The sequence below is a fragment of the Schistocerca serialis genome, chromosome 1, assembly GCF_023864345.2.
Source record: "Schistocerca serialis cubense isolate TAMUIC-IGC-003099 chromosome 1, iqSchSeri2.2, whole genome shotgun sequence".
Classification (NCBI taxonomy): Eukaryota; Metazoa; Arthropoda; class Insecta; order Orthoptera; family Acrididae; genus Schistocerca; species Schistocerca serialis.
Genome location: NC_064638.1, coordinates 1,046,249,722 through 1,046,275,515, shown reverse-complemented (window position 1 = coordinate 1,046,275,515; position 25,794 = coordinate 1,046,249,722). Strand labels below are relative to the sequence as shown.

Genomic DNA, 25,794 nt, shown 5'->3' with positions numbered 1-25,794 from the left:
TTCAATGGATCCTTCATGACCTGAGACATCTGAATCCTTCCCTCCACCAACTTCTTTGAACTTCACGCATAGGAGTTACCCTTACAACACCTCTTCCATTCCCATAATCGTCCTGTTCTCATTTCAGGTGACCCATTGTCCCCGCACCTCCACCCAACAATTTCTCCTTCCTCTGTCCTGTCACTCCCTCCTAATTCATGTCCCCACATGTGCCACTTCCCAGCATCTGCTACAACTGTGCCACCCCTTATACCTGCAACCTCTCCCTCCTGCATTCCTGGCCAACAAACGAGCTGCCTCCCTCTGAGCCACCAGCCATCCACCCCCTCCCCCCCTCCAAACCCTCTCCCCACATCTCTCTCCCTCTAACCACTGCACCTGACATTATCCACATCATAACGGTCCACCAGATGAAAAATAGCTTTGCCACTATCACTGTGTGTATAATTTACCCTAGCTCATCAAAGGATAACTCTGAACACTAGCAATTCATTTTTCTTTTGTGTGTGCCTATCAACAACTCAACACTTCTGCTTTTCGGTGAATGGTCTCCTTTAATTCTAAAGTATCTACACGGATCATTACATTTGCCTTTTTGAGGACACACTTCAATCTAGTACTGTAAAACACAGTTGATCAAGTGTGAGGACATGGCATTAAACCCATAATGCAAGGAAACGTGAATTTCATATTTGCCCTGAAATAGATAATAAAATGAAAACATGAAAAACTTTAAATAAAATTATGTATTTAATATTGATATAACACAGGGCTACAAGCATAAACTTTGGCCATGTTTCATATCAACAATGGTACAAAATTATCAATGACATAAACTTTTTTGTGAAAGTAGAATTATGGCATATAAACAAGGTTGTAAGAATACAGAAGGTATATGAACTTAAACTGCATACCTTTTTCATGTCGATTTACAAATTGTTGGAAATGAGTTCTTGCATATCGTATAGCATCTTTCTGTCCACCTGGACCCCTCTGGATTAAATCAATAAACCGGAGGCGATGTAACTTGAATTCCAATGATGAATTCTGAAATCAGAAGAAAATGTGAAAAAGAGTTTGATTTATGTAAAATACACAAAACTTTCTTTCTTCTTTTGCATATCTCTCCCCATTGCAGTCATCCCACAATTTCCATACCGGTTGATGTATAAGACTCATAGTGATAATACAAAATTATAGGATATTATAAGTACTATCACAAAACATAAGGTTATGGACGAAGGCTCTGTAGGAACTAAAATAGAATATGACAGTTTTAAAACAGCCCTTTTTTTAAATAAAATAGAGTAACCTTATTCTGATAAATCATTCTGTTTTTAACCATGTAAATCAGAGAAAGAGCACTGGTTAAAATCTGAGAGAGATGGAAAAAGGCATTTATCATGGCCTTCTTGTAAGACCAACTGCACGTCATACTCCGGAAAGAGAAAAGATAGCCAGTCACCAGCAATGAGCAGTAGACAAACACGTAAGAAAGATCTGCAAAATCTGAAGCAGCCAATGTGCTCCTAGAGCAAACAAAGAAACATGCACACATATCATTGTCTGAGTGTAGCAGTCCCAATGGGGTGAGAAGCTAAATAAGATGGAGAAGAACAAAAGGAGGATGACGCAGGGGAGGGGGGGGGGGGGGGGGGGGGGAAGAGTACGGAAAGGAGGGCAAAGACAGGGCAGAGAGGGGCAATGGAAGAGAAAGGTTACACATTTAGCACCAGTAGTTGATTATATTGACAGATTAAATACAGAGGAGAGTTAAGTAGGGGACAGAACAGAAGTAGATCGAGAATGTGGAACGACAGTCTGGGTTTAGATTAAGAGATGGATGAACCTAACAAAAGTTATGTGTGGAAGATGTTGAGCTGAGGGACGGGGGGGTTGGGGGGGCACAAATCTAAAACACACACAAATAGGTGCTCTGGTGCGTGTGAGGTAGGACCTAACGGAGTTTGAGGCTGATGTGGATGAGGGATAAGTAAGGACAATTCTGATGTATGCAATTCAGAGAAGGTTGTATTGGTAATAGTAAAATCCAAATGGCATGGATTGTGAAGCCAGTGCAAGAAATTTGGCACGTTGCACTCAGTGGTGTGCTCTACTACTGGGTCATAACGTTGGTCATACTTCAGCAGAGGCTACTCATTTGGGTGGACAGGTAGCATGTGAAAGGCTGCAGATGATGCAGATAATTTGATACATGACACAGCTAGTTTCTAAGGTATGGGGTATACTTGTTATGGGACAGAAATAGAATGCTGGCCATTAAAACCGCAGCACCAGGAAGGATAACAAATAATGAAATTTTATTTATTTGCGTAAATACCATAACATGATTAATATGTAGGCAATTTTGGGAAATACAGGGTGCAAAATTTTGCGCCTACCTGTGTAACAATAATGGTTCTAATTTGACTGAGCACTGAATCAAAGTGAGCTTGGATGACAGATACAGGTACATCATTCCACACTGCTTTAACTTTATGCCACAGTTCACCAACCATACTGGCTGGCGAGTGGTGACGCATTCTTTCGGCAACCTATGACAAGACGAATTCAATAGTTGAGATATTTGGAGAATGTGAACCAGAGGTGATTGTGTTGTGTATCCAATGGCACGCCATACCATCATGCAAGGTGCTAGGCCCATATGACGATGAGAAATACAATCTGGCAACATTCATTCATATAGGACATGATAAAACCCTTGTGATAATGTACACAGAACTGAGATTCATCTGAAAAGACAGTGTGATGCCACTTCTGTGTCCAGTGTTTGTCATCGGGTGTGTCACTGTCAGCGTGCCTCCCTTGTTGCCACATCAAGGGAAGCACAACACTGGTAACCACGCTGACAGTCTGTGGTGCTCTAGATACCATCACATTATCCAAGGGGATTCTTCTCTTACTGCATAAAGGCCCATTTCCTGATTCAAGATAGAATCCATCAAAGCTGAGCAAATGATCTATTTGCCTTCTCAGTCACTCATCACACGGGACCAGAGAGACACTGCAAGGAATTGAGTATGACCCTCCCGAACGCACAGATTTCACTCTGTATGATAGTTGTGAGGTCCAAACCAATACAAACAGAAATATCAGAGAAAGATAAATCTGGGTATTGATAGTCCACAATCATGTTCTAGTAATTAAACAAGTGTTGCTAGGTGTTTCTCCGTATTACATGAGACATAACAAAGTTGTAACCCAATTTGGCAGTTTCTGAGAAAGAATGGAAAGAACCATCTTGAGACAAAAGTTGGGGAGAAGTTGAGCAGGCACAGAGGTTGACGAAAGACAAACGACAAGTGTCCTTGGTGAGATGTTCACAATGGCAACATGAAGTGGACATGTGAACAACAAGCAAACAAATCCTAAAAAGTGACCAAGTGAAAAACCAAGATGCTGCAATAACATAGTAAAGACAATTCATAGTTAGGCATGATGGTGACTATACACAACAGATGCGAATACAATATGATGTCACTGATCATGGGGCCATATTTATACTGGCCATGACAAGAGTTATTCGCTGGAGTATGCACGTGGCATTAATGGATGGCACTATCTTGGTGACTGCAGTGCCTCACAGGTAGTCACCATGTATCTTTCCTCCACATCTATTTACCAGTGTGCATTCAAATTCATCGCACTGGAATACCAGAAAAGTGACCTTCTCATAAATAATACTCAAATGCAATCTTTGAATTAGAAACCTTATGCATAAGCTCTCTTCATATACAAAATGTTGTTACCCCTATACCTCTTCTGTGCTGAGATGCGAATCATTTGTGTGACCAAGTATGTAGTACAATTCAGGGCAATTTACTTTTGTTGCATGGTGTCTTCACAGTTTGCAGCTTTTAATAGCCAACAGTGTCATATACATTGTTTGTCTCCGTGATAGTATTTCACCTGCATTTTTCACATCCTGAAAATATCCATACGGCAACAGGTTGGAATTACGCACAGCATAAAGATGAAGCATAATATTTTGTGGATTGGGTAGGCAGCTGTATTCAGCTTTGGAAGAGGTGGGACAGATGCTCAATATTTCAGAATACGTTTAAAAGTTCAGGAAGACATGGCAGAAGATGTGGTCAAGCTGATTCAGACTATGTCAGTACTGGGTAGTAAGGGGACGTTTCTTTACAGCTAGTTAGTGAGTGTGGCTGGAGTATTAGGAATATCTATCCCACAACATCTCCAGCAAATCTGTCACTTCTTCAGTACATCTACCTTTGTGATTCTTAAAATCTACAAATCTAACCACCATTGATGCCACAATGTAGCTGGTTAATGTGTTTCCATTGTGAGATGACCTACATGCAAACCCTTATTCTATCCTAGGTATATCACTAAAGAAAATTCATTGACGTGTTGTAAATCTGATAATATAGGAAATATTCCAATTATGTACACCATAAATTTTTTAATTAATGTGACTATTCCTATATTTATCATCACTACACTGAGGTGACAAAATTTTGGGTGATAGCAACAATATCATGTACACATGTTATAATAGGGAGCACACTGGTGGAACTATTATTTATACTCAGGTGATTCATGTGAAACAGTTTCCAATGTAATTATGGCTACACAACAGGAATTAAGACTTTGAATATGGAATGTTAGTTTGAGCTAGACTCATCGATCATTCCATTTTGGAAATTGTTAGGGAATTCAATATCACAAGTTCTACAAGTGTAGAGAATGTGCCTAGATTACCACATTTCAGGCTTTACCTCTCGCCACGGACAATGCAGTGGCCGACGACCATCACTTAGTGACCGATAGCAGCGGCATTTGCAAAGAGTTATCAGTGCTAACAGACAAGCAACATTATGTGAAATAACCCCACAAATCAATGTAGGATGTACGAAAAATGCATCAGTTAGGGCAGTGCAGTGAAATTTCGCATTAATGGACTATGGCAGCAGATGACCAATGCGAATGCCTTTCCACTAAGAGCAAGACATTGTCTGCAGTGCCTCTCCCGGGCCCCTGACCATATTGGTCGGACCCTAGATGACTGGAAAACTGTGGCTGGACCAGAGGAGTCCCAAATTCAGTTGATACGAGCTAATGGCAGGATTTAAGTTTGGCACAGACCCCACAAAGCCATGGACCCAAGTTGTGAACAAGGCACTGTGCAAGCTGGTAGTGGCTCCACACTGGTGTGGCCTGTGTTTACATGGAATGGACTTGGTCCTCTGGTCCAACTGAATTGATCACTGGCTGGAAATAGTTATTTGCAGCTACTTGGAGACTATTTGCAGCCATTCATGGACTTCATGTTCCCAAACAACAATGCAATTGTCACCAGGCCACAACTGTTCGCAACTGTTTTGAAGAACATCTTGAACAATTCAAGTGAATGATTTGGCTACCCAGATTGCCCAATATGAATCCCATCGAAGATTTATGAGACATAATCGAGAGGTCAGTTTGTGCACAAAATCATGCACCAGCAACACTTTTGCAATTATAGACGGCCATAGAGGATGCATGGCTCAATATTTTGCTGCAAGGGACATCCAATGATGTTTTGAGTCCATGCAACATCGCGTTGCTGCACTATACTCCGGGCAAAAGGAGGTCTGACACTATAATAGGAGGTATCCCATGACTTTTTTCATCACAGTGTATAGCCAGTACAGTGATCAGTTCCAGTTCTCATCACACTGTTTACAGGTAGACACATTCACAAACCTGCAAAACAGTATGACAGTGAGAGATAGCATGCATGTTTGTGCTTTAAGTCTGACAGATGAACATTATGAAGTTGGTGTTAAATTACATAGAGGACACAGGAAGCTTCACGACAACCAATATATGGTTGATGGATATCCATTAACTGGATCTTGATTAAAGAAAGTCATGAACACTGTGACCTGCATCAGGCTGAAGACTTTGGATGGAGTTGGCCTTATAAAGACTGGCATATGAACTTGTCAATATTTCAGAAATTACATAATGTTTTGCAAAAACCGTTAGGTTGGATTTGGCAGTTTTAGGTGACCTACATGCTACAACAGTAATATAGTTTAAAAGTCAACAGTTATACATGGAATACAAGAAAGGCAATCAGTCACCTATAGCAGATCAATGCATGGAGGACAGAAACACGTAATAGAAAACAGCATTCACACTTTCTATCGAGCATTAGCATTAGCATTTTCTACCAACAGTACACACATACACAAATTCACACACACAGACACCAAATTGTACACTCCCGTGGCCACAGCAAAACTAAGTGTTGATACTCAATTACTGAAAGCAGTTGCTTGAACTGAAGGATGTGGGAAGGCGATAGGGAAGGGTGCAAGAAGGGCAAGTGGAAAAAGGCAGGTCTTCGGACAGACGACATCACGGCTGCACACCACAATAAAAAGAGTAGAGAAGGTACAACCAAAGGAGATATAAGAAGAGGAAGAGGGGGTGAACTGAGGGGGATAAAAGTGGAACTGGGGAAATGGAGAAGAGGGGACGATTAAGAGAGAGAAGGGGAGGGGGGAGAGAAGGGAAAGGGACTGAGGGGGAGACAGAGACAACAGACAGAATACCTGCAAGGGAGGGGGGTGGGGGAGTAGGAAGGAAGTGTGGTGTGAGAAAGCAGTGTGCACAATCTGGATGGAGAAGGAGTGGTGTCAGCAGAAGAGAATAGGGAAAAGACAAGGTGAGGCAGCGAGAAGAGATCAGCAGAAATTTGAACCAGGGGGATTTCGAGAGCACAGAATGTGCTGGAGAGGTTTCCATTTGTGTAGTTCAGAGAAACATGTGCTAGAAGGAAGTATCCAAATGACTCATGTAGTGAAGCAGCTGTTGAAGTCATTCTATTGTGTGCAGCATGTTTGACAATTAGGTAGTCAAGTTCACGGTTTGTGGTGGCCATTCATGCAACTGGACAACTGGTTAACTTATCATGCCCACAAACAATGCTGTATACTAACTGCAGCAAAGCTGATAAGTAACATGGCTGCTTTTACAAATGACCTTGCCTTCTATTGGGTATGAAATGCTTGTGATTGGACTGCAGTAAGAGACAGTGGGCGGGTGTGCGGCAGTTTCTGCTTCTGGGCAGACCACTAACGAATGGATCACTGACTGCAGGATTGGGAGTAGGATTGGAATAGGGATGGACAATGACATTCTGTAGGTTAAGTGGGCAGTGAGACACTACTTTGTGGGATGTGGGTAGGATTTTGGGTACAATATCCCTCATCTCGGGGAAAGATGAGAGGTAGGCAGGGCCGTGGTGGAAGATGTGGTTGAGCTTTTCAATGCCAGAATGATACCGAGTGATCAGAGGAGTGCTGGCCAGTGTATGGTTAACAGGTTTATTGGTGTAAGAGGAGCAGTTGACACAGGAGACTTGTTTTCGTCTGAACTGGACAGGGTAACAACTCGGGTAAGGTTATTGGTATACTTTGACAACTCCTATTTTCCACTTGAGATGACATCTACAGTTGGCGAGGCTGTAAGGGAGAGACTTTCTGACTTGGAATGGGTGACAGCTGTCAAACTGGAGGTACAGTTGCTGGTTGGTGGGCTTGATATGGACAGACATATTTATAGAGCCATTTAAGAGGCAGAGATCGACTCCTAAGAAGATTCCTCGATGAGTTCAGAAGAATCAGGTGAAATAGCTGTAAGAATAGGTATTGAGGTTATGGAGGAAAGAGCAAAGGTTGACCTATCAGTCCAGATCATGAAAATGTCATCAATGAATTTGCACAAGATGAAGTTTTAGGTGTTAACTGGGTAGGAAGCATTCCTCCAGATGGTCCATAAGTAAGGGCATAGGACTGTGCCATGTGAGTACCCACGGCAATACCATGGATTTGTTTGTAGATTTAGTCTTCGAAAGTGAAATAATTGTGAGTCAGGTTGTGGCTGGCTAGGAAGATTAGAAAAGAGGTGGTGGGTTTGGTAAGGAGGGTACTGGAAAGGCAGTGCTCCCTGGCCACTAGGTCGTTGGCATAATATTATACTAGCTAATTCGCTACTGAGGTGTCAAGCAATTAGTGTGTGCTGGGACATCAGCACAACATGGTGTACGAGGGCTGTTCAATAAAGAATGATCATAATTTTTTTTTTTTTGTTTTTTTTTTTTTTTTGACATCATACCTTTACTCATCCTCATAATTTTGATGGTCCTTCTCAAAAAGTAGTCTCCCATGAATGCAATGCACTTGTCCCAGTGTTTCTGCCAGTCTTCAAATACATGCTGGAAATCATTTTTTAGAGGTCCTTCAAAGTCGCCTCCGCAGCCTTCACCACTGCTTCTGATGATTGATAATGGCCGCGATATTGTGGTGCAGCATCCAGCCTGCTTCACAGAAATGTGGTCTTTTGCGCCTGATATGGACTTGCAATGTTTTCAGGACATCCCTGTAGTATTATCCAGTTACTGATGTGTGTGCAGGTACAGCATGCTGATAAACCATTCCAAGAATATCAAAGAATGAGATGACTATAACTATCCCAGCAGAGCAACCACTATTGCTTTTCTGGGGTTGAAGGAGATTTCCACACTGAGCTTTGCTGTTTGCTCTCAGGGTCAAAATGATGTAGCCAAGTTTCATCAGCAGTGGTTACATTTGAAAGAAATTACAAATCTTCCGCTAACATCAACTTGAACTGCATGCAGACCTGCAGGTGAATGTCCTTTTGTTCAGGAATCAACAGTCTTAGGACCTATCGTGCACAAACAAGTGTCGTGTAATTTTTCTGTCACCTGTGTGGTTGGCACCCAATGAAATGTTCAGTATTTCAGAAAGTGATATTAAGGTAATTTGTTGATCCTCTCTCACAATGGCAGCAGCAGTGTTGATGTTTTCTTCCATAAGAGCAGTAACTGGAGCCCCAGGTCCACCTTCCTTTAAAATTGATTGCCTCCCCTCTTTAAATATTTTAAACCACCTTCAAGCTGGGCTGTAGGGAAGAACAGACTCTCCATAGGCCACCTGTAACACTGTATAGGCCTGAGCTGAAGTTTTGTTGAGATGTAAGCAGAATTTCAAAGCCGCATATTGTTCCTCGCACGTTACCTCCATTGCAGCGGTACGCGATACTGAACATGTCTGACCTTGCCTGCCGCTCACAGGCGGCTTAACCAGGAGTCCCAACAATGAAACTACTACAGCGTGTTTGTTGCACATTAAGCTAACAGAATATCATATCAAATTTTAGCATGAGAAATTAAGACCATAAAAGAATTATGATCATTCTTTATTGAACTGCCCTCGTATGTTATTTTATTTGTGACATGATGCTGCTCCCTACCATATTTTATTGGACGCAACATCACTATATGACTTTCATCACTGTAATCAGCTTGTACAATTAACAGAGTTACAAGATCTGATGATCACACCGTATACGTGTCAAAACCAGCCATAGTAATAAAAAAAAAATGCTAGCGATCTTTGCAAACTTGATTCTTCAAGAATAATATAAAATATTGATGTTGTGACCAAAATATTTACATTGTTTAACACAGGGGATAGGCAAAATAATGTGAACACCTGAACTCATATGGGAATGGTTTACTAATAAGGGGTTAGACCCCCATTTGCCTGTAATACAGCTGTGATTCTCCATGGAATTCTGGCATATAATGATTCTATAGTCTCCACTGGAATGTTATGCCACTCTTCAATAAGAACCTCTCCTAACTCCTGTAGTGATGAGGGAGGCGGAAATCTGCTCCAGAATATGTGCTCCAATACCACCCACAAGGGTTTGATAATGTTCAAGTCCGGGGACTGTGCGGGCCAGGGAAGACGCTGTAGTTCAGTTGCATGTTCCTCATACCATGATTGTACTGTGCTGGCTGCATGAATAGGTGCATTATCATCCTGAAATGAGGCATCATTGTTGGGGAACAACATTTGGGATGGGGTGCACCTAGGTCACCTAAAATGTTCACATAATCGTTGGCTGTAACAAGGCCTTTCACAGTAATTATAGGACCAGCAGAATACCATGATATGGCTGCCCACACCATCATACTTCCACCGCCATGCTTAACCGTTGGAATCAAGCAATGAGGATTGTAGGCTTCTTTTGGCGTTCTCCAGGTGTAAACCTGGCCCGACGTTGGAAATAACAAAAATGGTGACTCGTCAGACCATGTGACATGTTTCCTCTGAACAGCCATCCAGGATTTATGCTCCTGACATCACGTTTTACACTTCTTTGCATTGGTTGTCATGACTAATGGTTTCAATATAGCAGCTCATCCACGAATATTCGCTTTATGGAGTTCTCAGCAGACAGTGTCAATAGATACAGGGTCTCGAAGATGGCTACTGAGCTCTGCAATCACTTTAGCTGCCGTAGTTTTGTGTTCTTTTTAAACAATTCAAGTTAGTGTACTACAATCTCTGTCATTTAGTTTTGATTTGTGCCGACTATTATGTTTACACAATGATGTCTCTCCATGTTTTTATATACTGCCATGACTATTGACACAGTTGCTCTTGAAACATTCAATCAGTTGGCTCTCTTGGTTACTGATGCTCCAGCTAGTCAGGCCCCCACAATCTCTGGAACCCTGTTGGGTCTTTCATTGCACATCGATCTTAGCCTCTGAATGCAAATACAAGGTGTGCACTACTCACAAACAACCTGCACTTATGCCTAGTCCATACTGAACATGCACAGTCCAGCGTGACACGTGCCTTACCTGTGTTGTTGACTGTCAAACACAACCATCCTATTACTAACACTGTTCACATGATTTTGCTTATCCCCTGTAGATTAATATGGGCATTGTCTTACATTTACAGATTTGAAGCTTTGACAACTGAGGTCACATGCAGACTTATTTTGAAGAATTTGGAAGGGTTGGATGGGGGAACAGTGATACTAGTTGGCTGGTAACTATAATGAACCTGAGGAGGAGAATAGTGAGAGGATGGCAAATTTTGTCATGCTGGCAACATGGGAATGTATACAGTGTACCAAAGTTTTTTTTATGACCATCTACCATGTTTAAATTGCAGTTTTCCTGTATCCATTTATAGTCAGAACCGAACTGACTTTAAAATAGGACACATACTCAAAAATAGTATGCATTTCATAGCAAGATGGTGTCAATTTTCACAATGAGGCATCATGGAAACTAAAGGGGCCATGTCAGCTACTGGTTCTATGCAGCCCTTGACAGAGGAATGAGCAGACAATGTGTTTGGAAGCAAACGATAAATGAATACTGTCGCATTTCCATGTCAATATAAATGCAAAATCCACTACATATTTGCAAAAAAGCAGCTGTATTCTCAGATTCCGCTGTAACCACAACCTCAGAAATCATAAAATATTCAGAAGAAACAGCCAAATATTTGTGACAGCCAAGATTATAAATTTCATTGCTGCTTATATACAGAAATTCATTGCCTCTTTTCTCACCTCTTGTTAATTAGATGAAACTATCATCCCAAATGATGATTCCAGTGATGATGATGACAAGAAATAATGATACAACAGATGACTGGCCTAGCAGGTAAACAAAAAAGCAGTGAAGATAGAAATGAATGTAAACTGTTTCTTTTTGTGTGTGTTATTTCTCTTTGTATTATCGGAATGTAGACAATCTATAAACAGCATTACTTTTAGATGAGGTATAATGTTACATTTTTACACACACACACACACATCATATCAATGTAGTTTGTAATTTTGATTAGTCAGAATATGTTAAAAACAAAATCTTCTGAAAGAGACACTTAGGGGGGGGAAAAAAAGGAAGAGAGTTGTGCTATATTCAGGGTCATCTTGTACTCAGGTAAATCTGGTAAGCTCAAAATTGCTTCCAATATTCCATTTTTGCTGTGCTTTAAGAAATTACCTGTGCATCCAAACTTTCTCTATGCGCTTGGGCCCATTCTAAAGCAGGTTGAAGATCCTGACCCTTTAAAGAATCTAATATTCTGTTCAATTCTGAAAATGGTTCTTTGCCTCCATCTTCAGCTTTTAAGCCAGCTTCCTACAAAATGAAAACACAGAAGTTAAAAATACTGTCATGTTAGCCTTTTTGCTCGTGAATAATAAATATTTTAAAATAACTGATAGTTTAAGAAAGCATTTGGCTGCACTGGAATACATGAAATAAAGTAAATACCTAACTGCAATGTAAATGTTTTACACATTACCCCATCAAACTATTACTGAATCATGAACTAATCTCCCCTCCTCTCTCTCTCTCTCTCTCTCTCTCTCTCTCTCTCTCTCCCCCCCCCCCCCTTCCTCTCCCTCTCCCTCCCCCCCCCCCCTTTCCAGCATAATATGCTACATCCTTATCGAAAGTCATACAAAGAAGTGAAAAATATTTTGTGTACACTCTTTTCCTATCATAATGGCTAAGGATGAAAGATATTTTACACTTAAATTCTGTTGTTTTGTCACATTATCTGTTGAACAAGCATGAATATTTTGCTCAGTAAAAAAAGCCATTGCTTATGCTTTTGTCAATGCAACCATCTGAAGGAGTACATACAGTTCTCATGGTCTGCAGGCACAACTTTGAAGACTGGACAACACTGGGAGAGCACTACAGTCTCTCATATAAAGTATCTGTGGATGAAATTCAATAATTCCTTGTGCGAGTCTGTTCAAATAACTGTTTATCACTGTGTTCATTCCCCAATTAAATGTGTTACCCTCTTTCAAACCAACAGCGAAGTCCACAGAATTAATTAATGAATATATTGTTACATCTGGATTAGAATAACAAAGCGACGGACAGTCACTTGTTTAGAGGGCAACTACTGTAACAATAACCAATCAGAGCACGAGTTTCATCACACAACCTGTGCCATAAACAGTTGTCCTATCACTCTTCTACCTCAGTGTGGGTTACCAAAAACCAATCAGCTGTTGAGAACAATTGTGTATCTGTAACATTATTGCTGATTTGCTCTTATACATTTTGTTTCTGTTTGCAGTATGTTTCTTTTACAGAATTGTGAAGCTAACTGTGAAATAGCTACAGAAAGTGATAAGACTATTAACATCCTGCAAACAAACTAAATACCACATGTTAACTGGGAAAGTATAAATGTACGCAGTACGGAACTGCACAGCTGCTGCCATCGGAGTCATATTGCGCTTTAGCAAACTGTCAACATCCATTCTTTCCATGCTCACTTGTCAATCACTTTACTATTCTGACTGACAGTGCCGTTCTGACTCAAGGATAGCTATAGCACATACCATGAATGCTATACAATACCAGACACTGGCACAGCTTCAGAGCAGTACTGAAATCTGTGTATGTAACCAAGATAAACTGTTCTTATTTTGATTATGCTTTGTTAAAACAGCCTAGGAATATTTAATAAATTTTAATTCAGCATGTATACATTTAAATGCTTGTAGTAACATTTTTCATCAATGGGTAAAAAGACAAAATATTTATTTTTTATATTTTTTCACAGCCTTGAGAACAATCCCCCTTATGATCTGTTGGAAGAACTTTAACATATCATTTCTTCTGAAAAAAAGAAGCATGTATCTAATCTAACCTTCCTCCTCTATTTTTCTGGAATGACAACACTATAACGAATCGCCATCCCACAATCACTCAATGTAACAAAATTCTGATCATTTCTCTTTCTAGACTGCTCGTTGTATCAAATGTTTTGAATCTCTCTCTCTAATGGCTGAACTGATTTTCCAAATGTATGATACTCATTATTTCAGAATTTTTGAGGTATTTATAAGTTCGTACACACATGAACACCATTCTCACAACATACTCAAAATATCACATCAGAGATTGTGACATTAGTCACGTCTACCAGAGAACACACTTATAAAGACACTGTCAATCAGATTTAGGCTACCATAGTTATGCAGTTATTACCAAAATCCTGCACAAGTAACATTCAAAACTACTGCTATTCTTGTCCTATAAAATTAGTTAATACCTTAAACATGCATCACAAGAAGTTTAATTATTACTCACTGCATACTGACCTTAGCCAGCTCTTCAGCAATGTCTAGCATTCCTTGTCGATAGAAATGCTGACAAATTACTTGATTTAATAACTGCACTTTATCCGATCCGCTAAACACATCATCTCTGCTTGTTGAAGCAAAATCAGAAACAAAGTTCTGAAACAAAAAGAAAACTTATTAGGTGACACTCAATAGCCTACTGACTAAAATCTTACAATCATTCAGTGCAATAACACACCAGCATGACCGTATTACTTTGGAGGTTCAGGATGTAGATGTACATCTACATATATGCTTTACAAATATCCATACAACACATGGAATGAGAGAAAAATGATAATATGTATGATCTGATACAGCCTTTATCATGTTTTAACTTATTCTCATAGTCCTTTACAAGGAACACATGATGGAATCAGGAGCATTGCTGGACGGCCTCCTAGCAATAAGTTATGAAACAGAATTACTGGGCAACACTTACCTTCAGGAGGGACACATGTAGGACTGCCGATAGACATGCATAAAAGTAAAAGTTACACACCTTTCTAGCTTTTGGAATTAACAGTTCCTTCCTGGGAGAGGATATAGGGATAGCTTGGAGAAGCTTACAAAGGGAGAGAGGGAGGAGTTACCCAGGCCCTAAGATGAGAAGCACCTAAGGACCAACATGTATGGAGGACAACAGTAAACAAGGGTCTTAACATGTTACAATAAAGATTGCAGTATTTTCAAGCTCACCATGACTCACTTTACAATCCTTCTGACATCTATCACTGTTGCATCACATCATTCCATCTGCAACCCCTTCACATCAATATTAATAATAGGATGGCAATAGACCAAACCTTTCCTGAGGGTCAGGGAATTGAACTTTGGCTGAAGTTAACTTTTGTCATTTAAGAAGCCAGTCTACTTGCTTAGCAGTTGCCATTTAAATAAATAACACCTTATTTTGAAGTTCTCTAACTAATTTTAGGTGTGTAGTTACACATTCTTGAACTTTTAAATGTGGGAAGACGACACCTTGTTCAGAGTTCTTCCTCCCTACAATCCAGTTTGTGAAAATTCCAATAACCAGAAGGACACTTGTGATTTATTACTCATGAATTTTATTCCCTAGGTTATGGAGACAAAAATACACACATTAATAGAATTACAGAACTGTACATGAAATTTGACCACGAGAATACAGCAAGCTGTGCAGTTGCCACGTGCTGCAATCAGTGCCTCTGGACATCACAGTGTGGAACTGAAGAGATGCTGGATTCGCTGTGGAGAACACACAGTCACGAGGTTTGTAGGCACGCCCACAAAGCATCAACAATAGTTACAGGAAGACTAGGAGGAACTAGTTGCTGACTGACCATATCCCAGGTATGTTCAAAGCACGACGTGTCCAGCAAATGTGCAGGCCAGGGAAGCAGTGGTACCCATCATTCTTAGAAGAAGGCTTGCAAAGTCCTTGCTACATGTTGCCGTGCATTGTGCTAGTGAAATATGACATATGGAACAGCCCGCAGGAGGGACAGTGCCTCAATTATAAAATATCTCAGATGTAGTGGTTGCTATTCAGATTGCCTTCAATACATAGAAAGCAAGATCACATGTTATAGCCAACAGCACTACAAACCATCACACGCAGCATTTGTCCCCTCTGTGCTGTTCAACAATGCAGTGCGATTGCATCCACCATGATAGAATCTAACATGCACATAGCCATCACTGCAGGACAAGTTTGGACTTGTCCAAAAACACAGCATTTCGCTATTTAGCACACCAGTGAAGGCATTCACATGCCTGTTGTAGTCCGAGATATTGGTGGTTCCTCGTCACTGAAAGACGATGCAATGGCACATGTACCACAGTCCAGCCTTCAGTACACATCATCAAACCAACAAGGCAGATATGTATATGCCTATTGCAGTGCTCTAACACCACACCAACAATGTAGATGAAGTTGTTCTGTCGGTTAAGGCCAAATGGACAAGCTGGTGGTCATCTCACACTGTCGTCACATTGCAAGGTCCAGTACCTGCTCACTGCTGTGTATGACCATTTTCTATCCAGTAGTTCCACACATGCCTCACAGTCAAAGCAGCAAGTCCTGTTCAAGCTGCAATGTCATGCTACAACTAGCTTGCTTCCCAGAGATCAATCATTCTGCCCAATTCAAACTCACTTGCACACTAACATTGCTCACTTTAATGCTGACAAGGCATACCACAGTTTGCTGTCACATTTCCAGTTTGTTTAATGGTTTTGCACTGACTGAGTATCAGACACCCATTTCTCTAGAGAACTAAACAGTGAAGATGTCCACTCGATCAAATGGAGCATTTTAGGTTCTGAGAAAAAGGCTAGGCTGCGAGTTAGGCAGCACATAGCTCTTGTGCCCTGAAATGGTACACTGCCTTTCATAAGACAGACTATGCTGCTTTTTTTTTAGACTAATCTGTGCTCGTAGCTATGAAGTTGATGTCGATCTTAATACTGTCAATAACTGCCTTACTGTATGTCTCATGCTGTTTCCCAAGATCTTAAAAGGAGCCCTGTCTATAAGGAGAGGAAAAAACAGGAGATAGTAGAGCCCATTCTTTTAAATAATGAAATGCAAAGACTATCAACATTGTGTTTGAATTTAATTTTGTTGATGAATGGGGAAGGGGTAGGAATTCAGAGCTGATGCAAAACTATACAAAATGAATCCTTGAATATTGTGGACCCCAGTTAACATGGAATCGACCAAACTGTTTAATGGGGTATCCAGTCTACAGTGTCCCTATGAAACAGAGAGAACAAAGAGATACTACATTACGTAACTAATGGTACCCAGACAATGCCATACACTGTGATGGAATGGCAACAGAGACTGCCTGCTCAGGTCCTACAACTGATGTAGGCTGAATTTACAAAGCAGCCATGTATTCTTTCATTCTAATTGCAAATTTTTCATCAATATTAACAACAGATCTTTTATGGATTTGAAATGAGAGAAGGAGGACATGAAATATAGCATGAAAAATTCAGGTAATGCTGAAATACACCTTAACATTATTTAGCTGTGTATTTTTTTCTCAATGATAATAAATGATCATTATGTTTATTTGAATAAGAAACACGACACAACCACACTGCCACTTACTGGAGAAAGCTTTTTATGGCATCAACATGTACATTATAATATGAGACTATGAGTTTATGCATTTCCGTGGCACCTAAGCAGTGTACTCCCCAAGGACTATAACCCTACAAACTGATGGTAATATTACAATCGGCAGACAAATTGCATTGTTGAGTTTTGTCGGAAACAGCATCTATAGATATATTCTGCATTGTATATGTTTTAAAATAAAGTAACAGAATTGGTTTCTTATGAGGCTTTTCTTTCCTGATTTGAGTGGATGAGTAAAGTGCTCTGTCCATGCTTGGGAAAATAAGTGGTTGGTTGGTTTTGGGGTTTAATGGGGGCTAAACATCGAGGTCATCAGTCCCCAGTTCCAAACAGACATACTTGTAAAAGGCCTATACAGTAAAAGCGTAACCTATGCACCCAGAGGGAGGGAACACCAAGGGGTACACAGCTAAAATGAACACCGCAGTAACACAAAATAGAGGACACTTAAGAGGAGCAGAGCAAATAGTTGACTAGAGTAAAACAGACTACAGTAGTTGATGGATCAGGTAAAAGGTCAACCACTCAACTACTAAACGAAGAAACTCCAGCTGGAAAGCGTTGATAGAGGTACCAACACAACTTGTTACCATAAAAGACACTATTTTGGTATCCACGTCACAATTAAAAGTCACTGGAGTGGGTGTAGCCTGAGAAATCATGCGAGAGTGCCCACACCAGTTGCACGGATAAAACATAAAACTGAGTCAGCTATAGAGGCATCATCACCGAGAATTAAAGGAAGTGCAGCTGGTAAATTAAAGGACTGCCGCAAGGGGGCTAAAAGGGGGCAGTCCATCAGAAGATGGACCACTGTCAGCCCTGCATCATAGCGAAACTTGGATGGGTTCTCACGACAAAGGAGATAGCTGTGGGTCAACCGCGTATGTCCAATTCGGAGACGGCAGAGAACAACTGAGTCCCTACGCGTGCCTCTCAAGGATGAGTTCCATACTGCCGTGGATGACTTGACCAAGCGGAGCTTATTTGGCATGTTCAAGACAGACCATTCAGAGCTCCAGACATCGCGGACCTTGCGATGTAGGGCTGACCGGAGGTCTCTTTCCACGGGACCAAGCTCCAGGGGTGGCGAACCGGCCAACCGATCAACACGTTCGTTTCCTGGAATGCCGATGTGGCCCGGGGTCCACACAAACATTGCTGAATGACCACACTCGGCGAGACCAAAAACAGCATCTTGAATACCGTGCACCAAAAGGTCCCGAGAAAAACACTGGTCGAGTGCTTGCAATCCACTCAGGGAGACACTGCATATGACAAATGACTCCCCAGGGCAGGAGGAAAGGTGAGCGAATGCACGATAAAGAGCAACCAGCTCCGCAGTGAAAACACTGCTCCCACAAGGCAGAGAATGCTGCTCAACGTAGTCGCCGTGGATGAAAGCAAACCTAGTGTGTCCATCGACCACAGAACCATCGGTGTAGACTACATCTGCATTGCGAAACGATGCAAGAAGAGCCAGGAATTGTTGACGAAGACTGGCAGGTGGAACGAAGGACTTGGAGTCGCAGGACAAATCCAAGCAAAGCCACAAGCGAGGGAGGGACCAAGGAGGGGGTAGAAGAGGGCCGGAAAGATGAAGGAAGGGGAAAGGACTCGAGTGACGAGAGAAGGGAACGAACGCGGACCGCGATCGGGAGACCTGACCTAGGCCGCCGTCGTGTGGAGGGGAGTGCAGAAGATGGAAAAAGGAGCCTGCGGTTTGGATGGTCGGGCGAGGCATGGACGCGAGCGATGTATGACACAAGCAACTGTTGTCAGTGGAATCATAGGGGAGGGATTCCAGCGTCTACAAGAAGGCTAGTCACCGGACTAGTGCGGAAGGCACCTGTTGCCAGCCTGACACCACAATGGAGAATCGGGTCGAGGATCTGCAACGTTGAAAGTGCTGCTGAGTCGTACACCATGCTCCCGTAGTCGAGACGGGACTGGACTAAGGCCTTATAGAGCTGTTGGAGTGTTGTTCGTGCAGCCCCCCAAACAGTGTGGCTGAGGCAGCGAAGGATGTTGAGGTGCCGCCAGCACCACTGTTTAAGCTCGCGAAGATGAGGTGTCCAAGTGAGCTGAGCGTCAAACAGCATGCCAAGGAAGCGATGCGTCTCCTCAATATGAAGGAGTTCATTGGCAAGGTAGAGCTCTGGATGGAGGTGGAACATTTGACGACGGCAGAAATGCACCACTCGGGTCTTAGAGGCTGAGAAATGAAAACCATGGTTGGATGGCCAAAAATGTGCCTTACAGATAGCTCCCTCAGCCGCCGTTCAGCGACACTGATGCTTGGGGAACTGTAATAAAGACAGAAGTCATCGGCATATAGAGAGGAACAGACCGTTGAGCCCACCGCAGCCACAAGACCATTAATTGCCACCAAAAAAGAGGGGAGCACTGAGAACCGAGGCCTGTGGGACACCGTTCTCCTGAATATGAGCAGAGCTAAAATATGTGCCCACTCTAACGCGATAGGAGCAATTGGAGAGAAAATTCTGTAGAAAAATCGGAAGTGGTGGACCCCGTAAGCCTCATTCGTGCAGCGTAGCAAGGACATGATGGTGCCAGGTGGTATCGTACGCCTTCCGAAGATAAAAAAAACAGCTACTAGATGGTCTCGCTGAGTAAAAGCTGTACGAATAGCTGACTCTAGCGAGACTAAATTGTCGATCGCTGGGCGGCCCTGACGGAAGCCCCCTGTTGCTGGGCTAGGAGGCCCCGAGCTTCGAGGATCCATATGAACCACTGACTCACCATCCGTTCCAGGAGTTTGCACATAATATTGGTAAGGCTGATAGGGCAATAGCTATCAATCACCAGCGGATCTGCACCAGGTTTCAGCACCGGGATGGTAACGCTATCCTGCCAACGAGTTGTGAAAATGCCCTCCGTCCAGATGTGGTTAAACAGGGCAAGTAGTTCACCCTGACAGTGCGCCGAGAGATGGCAAAGAAACTGGTTGTGAATTCGGTCTGGACCTGGAGAGGTATCGGGGCAAGCTGTAAGGGCACTTTGGAACTCCCATTCACTAAACGGGGCGTTGCATCACTCTCAACGGTGTGTGCGAAACGACAACTGCGTACGCTCAGCCTGCTCTTTAATGGCGCAGAATTCTGCGCTGTAGCCGGCTGTCATGGAAATACGAGCGAAGTACTCTGCCAGATCTTCGGCGATGGCGATTGGGTCTGTGTAAAGTGTACCCCGAAGAGAAAGGCAAGGGACAGACGCATGAGTGCAAACGCCAAAATGCGCCGAACCCGCGACCACACCTGAGGTGGGGAGGTGCGAGAACCTATGGTGGCAACATATCGTTCCCAGCAGTCCTGTTTGCTCTGCCGGATTAACCACCGAGCCCGGGCTCGCAGCCGTTTAAAGGCAACCAGATTCTCTAGGGAAGGATGAAGCTGGTGTCGTTGCAGGGCTCGCCGGCAGTCCCAGATAGCTTCTGCAATCTCTGGTGTCCACCAAGGGACTGACTTACACCTTAGGGTACTTGAAGAGCAGAGGACAGTTGCCTCGGGAGTAGAAACAATGGCCATAGTCACCTCGTCCACTGCCAAATCAATGTCACCAGAAAGCGGAGCAATGGCCGTAGTCGCTGAGGTGTAGGCTGCCCAATCAGCTCTACGAAGAGACCACCGTGGCAGCTGGTCAGGGGGTTGGGATTGAAGAAGAGAAACCAGGATAGGAAAGTGATCGCTACCACAAAGGTTGTCGTGGACCCTCCAACTGAGGTATAGAAGAAGACCTGGGCTACTGAGAGAGAGGTCAATGGCTGAGTATGTGCCATGAGTCAAGCTAAAATATGTGGAAGCACCAGTGTTAAGGAGGCAAATGTCCTGCTGTGCCAAGAGAGCCTCAACGTTCCTGCCCTGACCCCGAGATCTGGGCCCCACCCCATAAAGGATGGTGGGCATTAAAGTCCCCCAAAAGGAGGAATGGCGGGGGTAGCTGGGTGAACAAGGCAGCTAGGTCGGCAAGAGGGACAACCTCATTTGGGGGAAGGTAGAGGGAACAGATGGTAAGTAGCTGGGTGAACAAGGCAGCTAGGTCGGCAAGAGGGACAACCTCATTCGGGGGAAGGTAGAGGGAACAGATGGTAAGCTCCATTCTTGCCCAGATTCTAACAGCCACAGCCTCGAGAGCCATGTGAAGTGGCACTGGGGCACTAGGAAGAGTGGCAAGAACATAAACACAGACACCGCCAGACACCCTGTCGTATTCTACGCAGTTCTTATAGTAGCCCCGGTAGCCACAGAGGGAGCAGGTCCGCCGAACAGGAAACCAGGTTTCCCATAGGGCCAGACAAGTGGCAGGGAAGCGGCACAAAAGCTGTTTCAACTCAGCAAGGTGGTGGAAGAAACCACGGCAATTCCATTGAAGGATGATGGTATTCGAATGTGAAGACATGATAGAACCTTGGGGGGGGGGGGGGGGGGATAGGTTATGCCTTAGAAGCGCTCGCCGCCACCGATTGCGAAGTAGCCTGATCAACTTCCATAGGAGCTGCAGATCGAGCAACATCTAGCTTCGAACATGTCCGAAAGAGCAGATACCATCTTAGTATATATATATAGTTAAGGCTCACCGGCCACTTGACCATCTTCTTCTTCTGTGCGAATGCACAAACAGTGCCTGAACTCTTACGGGAATCGGCAACGCACCACGCGTAAAGAGTATAATGGGCGGGGGCACTATGAATGTAGTGTGGGACAATTCGTTGAGAATGTGGATTTCGCGGGAGGCGTGCCAGAGATAAATCCCTGCAGTGCACTATCCTCTGTGTCCTCGGTGGCTCAGATGGATAGAGCGTCTGCCATGTAAGCAGGAGATCCCGGGTTCGAGTCCCAGTCGGGGCACACATTTTCATCTGTCCCCATTGATGTATGTCAACACCTGTAAGCAGCTAAGGGTGTTCATTTCATTGTAATTTCATTCTACCGAGCTGCATGGTCACCAATGGTATCTGTTCTTTCGGACACGTCCGAAAGAACAGATACCATCTTAGTATATATATATATAGAATTGGAAAGTTTGAACAACTTCAAGTAACTAGTCAAAAAGATGAATTTCTGTGTGCGAATGCACAGTCCAGGGTCATCAAAAAATGCACAACTCATGATTTTTTTTTGCAGGAGAAAACTGATAGCCATGATTCAGGAGCCAATAATATACTCTCCAGACAGTCCCCTGAAGTTGGTGCTCAGTGGCGCACAATGATGCAGAGGCACAGTACAGACAAAGATCATCCACATACAGTGACTGAGAGAACAGAGAGACTGTGGGGCCCACTGCAGTTACAATACCACTGAAGCTGATGGCCTACAGGATTAGACTCATAACCAATCCCTGAGGGACTCCAGTTTCTTGTACATATTGGTTCCTGAGGGTCACACCTATCCTGACCCGAAAAAGATGGAGAGATAGGAAATTCTGGATAAAAGTGGGTAAACTGCCCTGGAAATCCCACTCATGCAGTGTTGATAGGATGTGATGTCACCAGGTGGTGTCGTATGCCTTCTGTAGGTCAAAGAACACAGCAGTCAGATGTTGGGACGCACAAAAGCATTGTGCACTGCAGTTTCCAGACAAACCAGATGGTCTGTGGTGGACCACAATGCCCAAAAGTCACTTTGGAATCATGGCATATGCCCTCTGGCTTCAAGGCACCAACAAAGACAGGGGTTAACCATTCATTCAAATAGCTTAGATAGCCCATTTGTCACAGAGAATGGCTGGTAGTGAGTTAAAAGATGTGGGTCCTTCACCAGTTTCTAGACAGGAATAATATTAGGTCTACAACTTTGCTTCCGCCGTTTTGCAATAGAAGGCACAGTAGCGGCAAGTGGGGTTCAGGTGGTTGGTCATAGGTGTTAATACAATAAGCTTAGGCATCTGTGAACATAATGCCACAAAAATATTAGTTGATTTGTGATTGCATCCTAAGGTTATTCTTGATTAAGTACATCAAATTATGCATCCATTTCTCGCCATTTGTGGGAAGTTTCAGTTTTCTGCTTTAACATGAAGAAATCTGCGGCTGTGGCTCTTAAAATGCTGGGTAAGACCGCTGGTGAGGGAACTATGAGTGGAAGAACGTGCAGAGAATGTTTTCAACGCCTTAAGAACGATGATTTTGATGTCGAAGTCCAGCATGGTGAGGGAAGACAGAACTTTTCAGAGCTACTGAAACAGACGAAGACAGTCATAGGACATCATTATTGAAAGCAATTGATGCATTTGAGCCCAGCACTGAAACACAAATGGCCACAATACAGTGATAAAGACACGTAAAGGTAATTTTGCAGCGGATCAGTGCTCAACCCCATGTCGCAAAACCCGTCAAAATATACATGGAAACATCCTATCCCTCCCGCCGTATTCTCCATATGTTGCTTTCTCCGACTACCACATTTTTCGATCAGTGGCATACAGTCTGGCTGACCAGCACTTCCGATCATATGAACAAGTGCAAAACTGAATCAATTCATGGATCCCCACAAAAGTCGCCCAGTTCTTCTGCAAAAGGATTCATATGCTATCCGAAAGATGGTTGAATGTAGTAGCCAGCGATGGGCAATACTATGAAACATAATTTTTTTTTTTTTTTTTTTGTAAATTTTTCACAATAAAGTCCTGAACTTCGAGAAAAAATGGTGGAAGCAAAGTTGTAGACCTAGTACCATCTTCCCACCACTGAGAGGGAAATTCCCCTTCCTGCCAAATACGATTAAAAAGCCCAAGGATATGCCTCATGACATCAGCATGAAGAAGTTTGTGCATTTGGTTGTGGTTTTTGTTCGGTCCAGAGGCAGTATCTTGACACTCTGCCAAAGCACTGTGAGCTCACATTCACTAAAATGGATGCTGTATGATAGAGAGCCATGTGCATGGAAGGATAGCGGGCGGCACTCAATAAGGCGTTTCTGGGTCAGGAAATGAGGATGATAATTACTGCAAGGAGACACTTCTGTAAAGTGTGCTGCAAAACATTTGACAAGTACCACAGGATCATTGCAGATGTTACCATTGATAAGGATGGCATGAACTGCCGTGGGTGATGGATGGCCGCAAATGTGGCAGAGTTTAGTCCATACTTAGGACAATGATGTGTGGGATCGCATGATGATACGTATTGCTCCCACACTCCTGCTTACTTTTCTTTAACAAAAAGCGTATATTGGCCTAGAGTCTCTTGAATGATATTAAATTATCCATAGAGGGATGGTGCTTGTGCCATTGAAGCGCCATGGGTGTTCTCTGATAGCTGTGGCTATGTCTTCTGATCACCATGGCATTGACGGTCGTCGAGATGAGCCGGAGGTGTAGGGTATCATTGCTACTGCAGCATGAATAATAGTACAACTAGTATCTTTTACCACACTGTTGATATCCATCGCAGGACTGACTGCAAAACTGGCTGTAGAGGAGAAAGGCTGCCAGTCAGCTTTCTGAAGTGACCAACTTGGAGTATGTTCCAGACGGCTGTGAGTGGAGAGGGAGAGAACGTTGGAAAATGGTCACCATCACAAAGATCACCATGGACACGCCACTTAATCAGGGGCAAGATACTCAGGCTGCAAATTGTGAGATCAATAGCTGAGTATGTTCCAAGGACCGCACTGAAATGTGCTGCAGTTCCAGTGATGAGAATGGCAGACGTCCAATTCCGAAAGGATGTGTTCTTGTACTCAGCCCCTGCGAGACGTAGTGTCGCTGACCCAAAGAGGAGTATGAGCTTTCTAGTCCCCCAGTAAAAGGAAGGGGTGAGGTAGCTGTTCTACTAACTCAAATAGATCATGACTTTGGTGAGGTCCATCTAGGGTAGATAAACATTACATATCGTTATCCAAACTGACAGCTAGATACTAATGGCCACAGCTTCTAGTGCAGTGGTAACGGGCACCTGCTCACTGGAAATATCAGAGCATATGAGGGTACAGACCCTAGTGGATGATCTCTCAACATTAACACGAATGGTACAGTATGGTTTGTAGTTTTTCAGAGCAGGGAGGTGTGTTGCCATTAGATGACGGAGTTTTGTTAGATGGCGATAGTAGCTGTTACAGATCCATTGAAGGAGTGTTGGAGTCAGGTCTGAGAGAGACAGTGGTGAATGCAAAAAAATAAGTGTGATTACTTCGCTACCACGTCATAGAACATCCAATTTTGTGTTTCGTTTATTTTTCTGTTTATCCTTGTTAGTCTTTGGTTTCTGTGATTTCCCCATTCTATCTTCTGGAAGTGAAGAGGAGCATACCATTCTTCGGCCCACAGCCTTGTGGGGGCTGGTCCTTGTCTTGAGAGGCGGCACTCTGACAGGTGTACCCCTCCCTGACGACGCCAGAGGATGACTAGACATCTGTGGCTGCACTCATGATGTGGGAACAACTGGTGCTATACGTTTTGGGGGCAAGGAAGCTGACACTCCCTCCCCAATTGCAGCACAACCCTGAAATACGACCAGGGCCAGGAGGTGTCTTGCAAGACCTTATTGTGTGAAACCTCAGACTGAAGTTTCCTTTCCCCTGCAGTGTCAGGGGCTAGAATAGACCCACAGCAATTCCTTTCCTGTCATAAGAGACAACTAATATGAGTTTTTTTTATTTGACCATGTTTTTACA

At 43.1% G+C, this 25,794-nt stretch overlaps 1 protein-coding gene across 1 annotated transcript in view; it reads right to left on the bottom strand.

Annotated features, from left to right (window-relative positions):
* Positions 1–25,794, bottom strand: part of LOC126458842 (E3 ubiquitin-protein ligase RMND5A) — an 84,654-nt gene that overhangs the window by 43,401 nt on the left and 15,459 nt on the right. Inside the window, exons 3-5 of the mRNA XM_050095820.1 lie at positions 14,008–14,145; positions 11,879–12,016; positions 915–1,047 (exon numbers count right to left, since the gene is read on the bottom strand). Of these exons, the coding sequence (XP_049951777.1) occupies positions 915–1,047; positions 11,879–12,016; positions 14,008–14,145 (409 nt within the window). The remainder of the gene's footprint in view (positions 1–914; positions 1,048–11,878; positions 12,017–14,007; positions 14,146–25,794) is intronic.